The sequence below is a fragment of the Solanum dulcamara genome, chromosome 9 (genome assembly GCF_947179165.1).
Source record: "Solanum dulcamara chromosome 9, daSolDulc1.2, whole genome shotgun sequence".
Lineage (NCBI taxonomy): Eukaryota > Viridiplantae > Streptophyta > Magnoliopsida > Solanales > Solanaceae > Solanum > Solanum dulcamara.
Genome location: NC_077245.1, coordinates 5,937,550 through 5,948,869, shown reverse-complemented (window position 1 = coordinate 5,948,869; position 11,320 = coordinate 5,937,550). Strand labels below are relative to the sequence as shown.

The 11,320-nt window shown below is 37.2% G+C and overlaps 1 protein-coding gene across 1 annotated transcript; it reads left to right on the top strand.

Annotated features, from left to right (window-relative positions):
* On the top strand, positions 1 to 10,715 carry LOC129902775 (G-type lectin S-receptor-like serine/threonine-protein kinase At4g27290). Its single transcript, XM_055978170.1, has 6 exons — positions 1 to 1,437; positions 8,816 to 9,048; positions 9,160 to 9,370; positions 9,498 to 9,735; positions 9,827 to 9,977; positions 10,217 to 10,715. The coding sequence occupies exons 1-6, from the start codon at positions 159 to 161 to the stop codon at positions 10,508 to 10,510; spliced, it is 2,406 nt and encodes an 801-aa protein (XP_055834145.1). The 5' UTR covers positions 1 to 158; the 3' UTR covers positions 10,511 to 10,715.
* The last annotated feature ends 605 nt before the right edge of the window (positions 10,716 to 11,320 follow it).

The window sequence follows — 11,320 nt, the reverse complement described above, 5'->3', positions numbered from 1 at the left end:
CAGAACTAGACGGATTTGTACTGAAAAAGGTCAGTTTACATCCAGATATCTAAACCTGCATAGGTAGGTCCAACATTTTGGTGCAAAGAAACTTATTCAACTCTTATAACTCCCATTATAACTCTTGGGTTAGGTAGCATGTGATAGAGCAGTTCCTAATGGGAAGTTTTCTGCTTAAGTTACGGGTATTGTTATGTGGTTTTCTATGCTCAATTTGTAGTGCAAAGGATATCATCACTGCAACTGACTTTCTAACAGATGGAAAGACCATTACTTCATCTGATGGAAGCTTTGAGATGGGATTTTTTTCCCCGGCTAGTTTCACGAATAATTGGTATGTCGGAATATGGTACAAGCATGATGTACCTGATAAGTCTGTGGTATGGGTTGCCAATAGAGCAAATCCATTCAACAACACATCAGGCATTATGTTGAAAATCATAGATAAAGGACGACTTACTCTTCTCACTGCTGCTAATACAATCATGTGGTTTACTAATTCATCAAGGCATTCGGCTGTGAAGAATCCAGTTGCACAGTTGTTGAACTCTGGGAATCTTGTCATAAGAGATGCAAATGATACTAAACCTGACAACTTCCTGTGGCAGAGTTTTGATTATCCTACAGATACGCTCTTACCAGGCATGAAGATGGGTAAGAACTTTGTAACTGGACAAGAATTTTACCTGTCCTCATGGAAGAACGAATATGATCCATCTCCAGGGGAATATACATATCATTGTGATCCAACTGGATATCCTCAGGATGTCATGAGGAAAGGTAAAGTTAAGGTGTTCAGTACTGGACCATGGAATGGACTCCGCTGGAGTGGTGTACCAGGACTGACAAAAAATACTATTTATACATTTAAGCTGGATCTTGATGAAAAGAAAGCATTTTACAGTTTCACGCTTCTGGGTTCTGTTATGACCAAATTAACCATGAACAGTAATGGTGTGCTTCAGCGATCAATGTGGTCTGAGAATAGAGAGGAATGGCATGTTTACATTTCTTCACCTGAAGATACTTGTGACAACTATGGAACATGTGGTGCATATGGTAGTTGCAACAACATACTCACTCCTGTGTGTAGCTGCTTAGACAAGTTTGTGCCTAAAGATCCAAGAAATTGGGCAATGACAAATTGGTCCGGCGGGTGTGTTAGAAGGAAACCCCTTAATTGCCAGAATGGAGATGGGTTTCTCAAGTACTCTGGTATAAAGCTACCAGATACACAGTATTCATGGTTTGATGTGAGTATGACACTCCACGAGTGCAAGCAAGCTTGCTTGAGGAATTGCTCATGTATGGCTTACGCAAACCTTGATATACGCAATAGTGGGAGCGGCTGTTTGCTTTGGTCCGGCGACTTAATTGACATTCGAGAATTACCAGGAGGACAGAACATTCACATAAGGATTGCTACATCAGAGTTAGGTAACATTTGTGAATTTCATCAAATTTGGAGTATTAGCTGAATGATTTAAACTTCCTAATTCTCAAATTTAGTTGTGTTTTACTTAGATATTGTGGGGTCCAGTGCCCAATTTTTTTTCAAAAGAATGCAGCTGCCAGTTGTTTCATTTTGTCAACAAATAAAGTTGCCTTTTTTTTTTCAATTTGTCAATCTTGGCAACATGCAATTTTCGGTGGAGTGGCACAATTTGTCAAAAATTGTGAACGGTGAAAGGAAAATTTCACCTATAAAAGGAGCTCTTCAGCTCCTCATTTCAATCATCTAATTCACAGACAGAGAGAAAAATATTTGAGCTGTGAGGTATTCCATAGACTATAAGAAAATAGACTGTGAAGAAAAATAGACTGTGATCGATATTTTTGTAAGGTGGTGATCAAAAGAGTGTTATTCCTTTTGAGTGTGTGGTAGTTTTTTTTTGAGTGTTGTACTCGGTACTATCCAGTGTAAAATTTCTTACTATAGTGATATCAGTTGTTCCTCTTGAACTGTGGTTTTTTCCCTAGATACATAAATTCTTGGTGTCATTATTTTTTCATTTTATTTCTACTATTTTTTACTATATGTATTTTTGTGTTAGTCTGTTTTTTCCAACAAACTGGTATCAGAGCAAGGTTCTATCTGAGTATACTTTGTGATTGCAGCATAGTCTGAACATCCACATCAGAAAAGATTTACTTTGATTTAATATACTTTTTTTAGGAGGGAAACGATGGAAGCCAACACTAGTAGAATAGTTACTTTGAATGGTGTTAATTATGTCATTTGAAAGAAAAATATGGAAGACTTGCTTTATGTCAAGAATTTTTATCAACCAGTCTTTACTATTGTAAAGCCTGATAATAAAACAGATGAAGAGTGAAATTTGTTACGCAGACAGGTGTGTGGATTTATTAGGCAATGAGTTGGCGATAATATGTTGAACCATATTTCTGGGGAGACACACGCTCGTATCCTATGAGAGCATCTTGAAAGCTTGTATGCTCGGAAGACTAGAAATAATAAAATATTCTTAATAAAGCAAATGTTAAGTTTAAAATATCATGATGGTTCTCTGATGATAAATCACCTGAATAATTTTCAGGGAATCATGAACCAGTTATCTGCTATAGACATTAAATTTGACGAATAAATTCAAGGCTTACTTCTACTTGGTTCCCTACCAGACTCTTGGGAAACATTTAGAACTTCATTATCAAATTCTGCTCCGGATGGTGTGATCTCTATGGATTCTTCCAAGAGTAGTGTCTTGAACGAAGAAATGAGAAGAAAATCTCAAGATTCTTTTTTTTCTTCATCGAATGTCCTGGTAACTAGCTCTAGGGGGAAATAAAAATCGCGGTTCTTAAAATAGAGAACATAGCAGAAGCATATTCAGAGGCAGACTTAGGGATATTGAGTTCTATCATTGTGGCTGAAAGGGCACACAAAGAGGTTCTGTCGGAAATTGAAGAGGGAGAACAAAGAAAAAGAGGAAAATAAAGAAGATGACAATAAAAATTGCCTAGCCACCGTATCCATCGAAGATCTTGTTACATTCCTTGATGCAGATCTGATATATATTATTTGTGATGAGTCAAGCTAGGTTGTGGACACTGGTGCCGCATCTCATGTGACATCAAGAAAGGAATTTTTCTCCTCTTATACTCCTGGTGACTTTGCACCTAATTTCTGTTGGTGTTATAGATGATGAAGGATATGTTAGTACCAATGGTGGTGGAAAATGGAAACTTATTAAGGGTTCCTTGGTTATGGGTCGTGGTAACAAACGCCGTCGTCTATACTGGACTACGGTTTTTACTTGTGCCAATATGGTGAATGCAGTTGACAGCGATAACTCCTCAACATTGTGACACAAGAGGCTTAGCCATAGCAGTGAGAAAGGACTCAATATTTTGGCCAAAAAGAAATTGTTGTCTGATTTCCAAAGTACTAAATTAGAAAAGTGTGAGCACTGCTTGGGTGAAAAACAAAACAGGGTCTCCTTTAAGTCTAAACCTCTTTCAAGAAAGACAGAGTTGCTTGAGTTGGTGCACTCTGATTTATGCAGTCCAATGGAGACAAGGACACTGGATGGTGCACTCTATTTTGCCACTTTCATTGATGGCTGCTTAAGAAAACTTTGGGTCTATGCCTTGAAGACTAAAGACCAAGTGTTAGGTGTCTTTAAGCAGTTTCAGGCTTCAGTTGAAGAGAAACTGGAAGGAAACTGAAATATATTCGTACTGATAATGGTGGTGAGTATTGTGGATCATTTGACGAATACTGCAAACATCAAGGTATTAGACACCAGAAGACTCATTCTAAGACTCCTCAGCTTAATGGGTTGGCTGAGAGGATGAACAAGACCTTGATAGAAATAGTTAGATGTTTGCTTTCTGAAGCAAAGTTGCCGAACTCCTTTTGGGGTGATGCCTTATTGACCGCTGCACATATTATTAACTTATCTCCTACTGTTGATTTGCAAAGTGATGTTCCAAATAGAGTTTGGTATGGAAAAGATGTTTCCTATGACCATTTGAAAGTATTTGTCTGCAAAACCTTTGTACATGTGCCAAAAAAATGAGAGGTCAAAGTTAGATTCCAAGACAAGACAGTGCATCTTTATTGGATATAGCCTTGATGAATTTGGTTACAGGCTATATGATCCAATTGAGAAGAAGCTGGTGAAAAGACGTGATGTCGTCTTCATGGAAAATCAAACCATTAAAGATATTGACAAAGAGGAGAAGCTAAAATCATCAAGTTCAGATGAAGTAGTTGTCACAATCCAAGCCTAGGGCCTAGACGTGACATGATGAATGAGGCACCCAAAGGTACCTCACCCAAGCCTCTTAGCATTCATTAAGCATTTCATGGGTAATGGTAAATAAATCAAGCAAAACAATTAAGGGATATAAGGACTAAGGGACTTCACATTAATAGAGTCAAAGATAACATAATATCATTTACTATATCTAACAATACCTTCTACATTAAGACTTGGCGGGGGCTAAGACATGTCTCTAGCTCACCCTCAAGATTAAGTCAAAACACCAAACTTAATTTAAACATCTAAACATAACATAATCTAGCATAAGAGAGGGACATGCATAGGTAATTTGCATAAGTGAATGCATGCATGAGAAATCATCATATGAATCCTTAAAACATTCACTTTGTGGGGAAGCGACCTTAACCGACATTAAGACCATGCGAGCCATTACATGAAATCCAACATAATCCCCTACGTTGGCATAAGGAGACTACTTGTCGGGTAAAACTCCGCCAACTTTACATTCATTCATTAACTTTTGACTTTAAGGGCTAATTGTGGATCCACTAGCCTAAAATAGCCGACAAGGATCCCTATGGTGGCACATAGTTAATGTAACATGAGACTTTCTTAAGGACCCCTTACGTCGAGTCCCCATCTATATGCTACATTCGGTGCTAGGTCAAGTCCCACGGAATAGCATTTAAACATCAATATATCATAAACATCATATAACTTTAACATTAAAACATCAATCGGTGGAATAGCTCATAAAACCTTTCATTTAATTCAATGCTAAAATTATCCTTTCACATTGAAACCTTACTTTAGCTAAGAAGCCCTTCATCAATCAATCATTTTATAAAGACTCCCTTTACATAAACATTTACCTCATATCATTCATTGGGAGTCCAAAACCTTCATTTCAACTTCACTTAAATTATGAGGAAAACTAGATGGGTTCTTTTCATAAAACTTTCAAATGCATTTTAAAGAGTTCTTGCATGTGTGAGAGTGATGAAATACATCAACTTAGAACATATCAAAACAACCCACCATTCATATTTAAAACCTCTTTCAAACCTTCATATTGGCACTTTAATAACATCATAACTTTGTGAAATCAAGAGTCAATATCCATCAATATATGTAAAGAAACTTCAAATATATCATAATCTATGCATTTAAAGTTATCATGTAAAAGCCCATAGGATTTTATCATTTGGAATGGAAATACTAGGTTGAGAAAATATTTGGGCTCCATGGGTAGAAGGACCCATGGATGAAAACCCACATACCTTGCTTGAATTCACTGAGAATTGAAGAAGAACCTTGAAGAAGTCGGAAATCCTAGCTTGAATTTGGAGAGAAACCTTGAAGGACTAAGTGAGTTCTTGCCTTGGAAGGTTTGAGAGAATTAATTGAATAGGGGGTAGGGGGTCTTAAAGAGAAGGGTGTTTTCAGACTTTGAACTTGGCTATAAAAGTGTCTAGGTTCATTGAATCGAGCTTTGGAAAAAACACAATAGCCCTTCATTAAATTTGTAAAATTGGCCCTATGAGACCCTTCTATAGGTCATCGTCGTAACGACGAGTCGTGAAAACGATTACAGGCCTGAGAAAAGAGCCTAAAATATAGTCTCTGAAGTTTAGGAATGACTCGTGCAAATGACCCATCTTTAAGGAAATGACTCATTCCCAAGGCTCATCCTACAAGTCCCCAAAACCTGCAAAACTCAAGTCTCTAAAGTTTACAAACGACCATTGTATACGACCCGTCCTATCAGGAATGGTCCATTCTCAAGGCTTGTTCTGCAGGTCCCTAAAACCTGCAAAATTCAAGTCTCTGAAGTTTTGCGACAGGTGGTTTCTATGACTCGTCTTCTCGAGGACAACTCATCCTGGAAGCTCGTAGAACCTCTCCTGAGAGTAACTCTTATTTTCTTCTCGAAGGGTCATTCTACGACCCAACCTTATGAACCGTAGAAGGACCTACAAGCCGTAGATGGGCTCATTCGCATGAATGGGTTCGAAAGTCTGAGACTTTTCTCTTTGGTTTCGACTTTCCGACTTACGGGGCCTTACAGTAGTCTATCTTGATCACATTACTCATACAAGTGTGAATGACATTGGTGGGCTTGATGATTATGGTGATGCTCAGAATCAAGTCCTACATCAATATATTGATGTTGATGATAACAATGATGTTGTTATTGATGATGCTCGTGCTCATGAATTTGTGGACGAATCAAATATTTCTCTTAAGAGGTCCACAAGACAACGCATTCCCTCATCTCGTTATTCACCCAATGAGTATGTGTTACTCACTGATGAGGGTGAACTAGAGTGCTATGAGGAAGCCATGAAAGATGAACATAAGGATCAGTGGATTGAAGCAATGCAAGATGAGATGAAATCTTTGCATGAGAACTACACTTATGAGTTGGTGAAATTGCCTAAGGGCATGCGAGCTTTGAAGAACAAGTGGGTGTTCAAAGTCAAAATTGAAGAACACAGCTTGAAGCCTAGATACAAAGCTAGATTGGTTGTTAAAGGATTTGGTTAAAGAAAGGGTATTGACTTTGACAAAATATTTTTTCCTGTTGTGAAAATATCCTCCATTCTTACAGTTCTTGGTTTAGCTGCTAGTCTTAATTTAGAGATTGAGAAGATGGATATGAAGACAGTTTTTCTTCACGGTGACCTAGAAGAGGAGATTTATACGGAACAACCTAAGGGCTTCAAGGTAAATGGTAAAGAAAATTTTGTGTGCAAACTCAAGAAGAGTCTCTACGGGCTAAAGCAAGCACCTAGACAGCGGTACAAAAAGTTTAAATCTATTATGGGAGAGAAAGGCTACAAGAAGACTTCTTCAGATCATTGTGTATTTGTACAAAAAAATTTTGATGATGATTTTATCATCCTCTTGCTATATGTGGATGATATGTTGATTGTTGGCAGGATTACTTCCAAAATTGATGAGCTGAAGAAAGAGTTGTGTAAGTCTTTTGCTATGAAAGACTTGGGTCATGCCAAATAAATTTTAGGCATGAAAATTACTCATCTCAGGGATAAAAGAAAGATTTATCTGTCACAAAAAAGTACATTAAACGTGTACTGGAGCGCTTTAATATGAAGAAAGCTAAGCCTGTTAGCATACCTCTTGTTAGTCATATGAAGTTGAGCAAGAAGATGTGTCCTACAGCTCGGGAGGAAAAAGAGAACATGGCCAAAGTTCCATATTCCTCTGTCGTCAGAAGTCTAATGTATGCAATGGTATGCACTAGACCTGATATTGCTCACGCAGTTGGTGTTGTCACCAGATTTCTCGACAATCCAGGAAAACAATATTGGGAAGCTGTAAAGTGGATACTCAGGTATCTGAGAGGAAGCTCAGATAAATATTTGTGTTTTGAAGGATCAAATCCAATCTTGAAGGGCTATATAGATGTTGATATGACAGGTGACCTTGATAACAGAAAATTCACTACTAGATATTTGTTTACTTTTTCAGGGGGAGCTATATCATGGCAGTCAAAGTTGCAGAAGTGTGTTGCACTGTCTACAACTTAAGCTGAGTATATTGTGGCTACTGAAGCTGGGAAGGAGATAATATGACTCAAGCAATTTCTTCAAGAGCTTGGCTTGCATCAGAAAGAGTATGTCGTCTATTGTGATAGTCAAAGTGCAATAAACTTAAGCAAGAAATCTATGTACCATGCAAGAACAAAACACATAGACGTGAGATATCACTAGATTCGAGAAAAGCTAAAAGACGAATCTATGTAGGTTGAAAAGATTTTTACAAATAAAAATCCTGCAGATATGCTGACCAAAGTGGTAACAAGGGAAAAGTTTGAATTATGCAAAAAACTTGTTGGCATGAGCTCTCTCTGAGATGGTGAAGATACCTCCTTCTGGTGCATAGGACTGGAGGGGGAGATTTGTGGGGTCTAGTGCCCAATTTTTTTTCAAAAGAATGCAGCTGCTAGTTGTTTCCTTCTGTCAACAAATACAGTTGCCTTTTTTGTCAATTTGTCAATCTTGGCAGAGTGCAACTTTCGGTGGAGTGGCATAATTTGTCAAAAAATGTGAATGGTGAAATGAAAATTTCACCTATAAAAGGAGCTCTTCAGCTCCTCATTTCAATCATCCAATTCACAGACAGAGAGAAAAATATTTGAGCTGTGAGGTATTCCATAGACTATAAGAAAATAGTCTGTGAAGAAAAATAGAGTGTGATCGATATTTTTGTAAGGTGGTGATTAAAAGAGTGTTATTCCTTTTGAGTGTGTGATAGTTCTTTTTTTGAGTGTTGTACTCGGTACTATCCAGTGTAAAATTTCTTACTATAGTGATATCAGTTGCTCCTCTTGGCCCATGGTTTTTCCCTTATTTAAAAGGGTTTCCACGTAAATTCTTGGTGTCACTATTTTTTCATTTTATTTTTACTATTTTTGACTATATATATGTTTGTGTTAGTCCGTTTTTTCCAACAGATATTTGTTAAAAGTTCACACAGTATATGTTCACTCTTCCCTGTCTATTTAGTTTATTTCACCCTCCATGTTTTGTTTTCTTTTTCAGGCTCGAAGAAAACAAAATTAGTTGTGTTGAGCCTGTTTCTGTTGATTGGAGCGACTGTGATTGGCCTGACCATAGGGCTGTATATTCGGAAAAAGAAGAAGAAGAAGTGGAAGATGAATTTGAAAGATGACCTAGACCTCCCACTGTTTGCCTTATCAGCTCTAACTAAAGCAGCCTCTAATTTCTCAGTTGAGAACAAGATTGGAGAAGGTGGATTTGGATCTGTTTACAAGGTAACATCGTAAGTTTATGAATCATTCTTTCAGGAAATAATCTGTACTATAATTGACTGTAAACAGATAATACTTTTGAATCATTTAGCCAGCTATGTGTTGATATTATAGGGAATCTTGGAGGGTGGACACGAAATAGCTATAAAGAGGCTCTCCAAGTCTTCTCAACAAGGAGTTAACGAGTTCAAGAATGAAGTTATTTGCATTGCCAAACTTCAGCATCGAAATCTTGTGAAGCTTATAGGTTGCTGCATTGCAGGAGGAGAAAAAATGCTGGTCTATGAATACATGTGCAACAGAAGTCTAGATCTCTTCATATTTGGTCTGGTTACTCTCGCTTAACACAAAGAACCTCTATTAGTACACATAGTAAAGTTGATAGTTTAATCACATTTTAGCTGCACTCTCTAAGGACATTATCAGTGTTCTAACAAAGGACCTGTTAACAGATGAAAAGAAGAGCTTGTTACTCAACTGGCCTACGCGCTTCAACATCATCAATGGAATTGCTAGAGGACTTCTGTATCTCCATCAAGATTCTCGGCTAAGAATCATCCACAGAGACCTCAAAGCTAGTAACATTTTGCTAGATGCTGACATGAACCCAAAGATCTCGGATTTTGGCATAGCTAGAAGCGTTGTAGGGAATGAGACTGGTGCTAATACACATCATGTGGTTGGGACACAGTAAGAAATTTAATACTATTCACTTTTTAGCATTTATATTAGGTATAGAATCCTTTATTTAACACTATTTTCTGTTTAATGTGTGATGCAGTGGCTACATGTCCCCAGAGTATGTAGTCCATGGTGTTTTCTCAGTAAAATCAGATGTATTTAGCTTTGGTGTGTTAGTGCTAGAGATAATCAGTGGTCGGAGAAACAGAGGATTTTCCCATGAAAGTCACAGTATCAACCTTCTCGGACATGTAAGTTTTGTTTGTTAATTAAAGACGAGTTTAAATTTTGTGCACTAAAGGAGTCAAATAATCTTTAAACAATGAGGTCACTTATAAGGTAGTTACAGATATTTCTCTATAAAATAAACTGATCACACCTAGTAAAAATGACAGTTAACGTATGATAGTTATACTGCATTCAACTTAAATCCATTAGGCACATGTACCGCTACATGTTTCTTGTTATGTACTGGTTGTGTTATTGACAGGTATGGAAACTTTATAAAGAAGGTAGACCATTGGAGTTAATGGATGCATATCTAATGGATTCGAGTTATATTTCTGAATTGCTACGCTTAATCCATGTTGCTCTGTTATGTGTACAACAATGTCCAGAAGACAGGCCAGACATGCCTACAGTGATCTTGATGTTGGCTAATGATGCTATTTTGCCTCAAGCTAAGGAACCTGGTTTTTTCACAGAAAGCAAAGTCACGTCCGAATATTCTACAAGCATGCGTTCAACAAACGAAATTACCTTCACGCTGTTAGAACCCCGGTAAATTAAATTACATGTTCATTCAGATCGTTGAATGTCTACAAGCTTGAATTACACAAGGGTTTCCAGGTCTATCTTACTATTAAGATCGTACAATTTATGAGTTAAGACCCTCCTTTTTCTCTTTACTTTATTGTGAATCCTTGCTAGGAATTCTAAGGTGTTTTACTGATATTTGAATATATGTATTTATCGACTTCATGCAGAAACCAACTTTACATGCAGGATACTAAGTTACTAACTAGGAAATTCTTTTCACAAATTCTAAGGAAAACCAAGATTAACTCCATAGAGTTCAAGAAGTCTTTCTCAGGATCTTATTTGGAAAATGTAGGCTAAACTTAGGCAAAGTAATCTCCTTCTTAGTTCCTTAGCCACCCTCCTAACTTTTGCTTAATGTGTAAACATTTCACTTGACAGCAAGTAATATTTGTGAAAGAAATTTTGTTGCCTATGTTATATGGGATCTGTTATTAGTAAGTCTTCAAGACGGGTGTGTACTAGTATTTAGTGTGGATACCTGTAGTTTTTATTAATTCTAGTGTATTTTAAAGAATTCATTCAAAATACCCATTCAAAATGAGTACATCAAAATAAGTGAAAGATCCATATAAAATAAATCAATACAATGAGAGTTAACAAGAACGGCAGAACCCATGGTTGATGGATTTTAGAAGCTCCAGTCCCATAGTACTCCATCAAGTACAGAGTATCAGTTATGTTGTTCCCTTTCTCTGAGTTTAGGACATTAGAACATCAGGCAGTCGCTACACTAACAATTAGAATAATAGCAGAATGGCTTGATTAAAGTCGT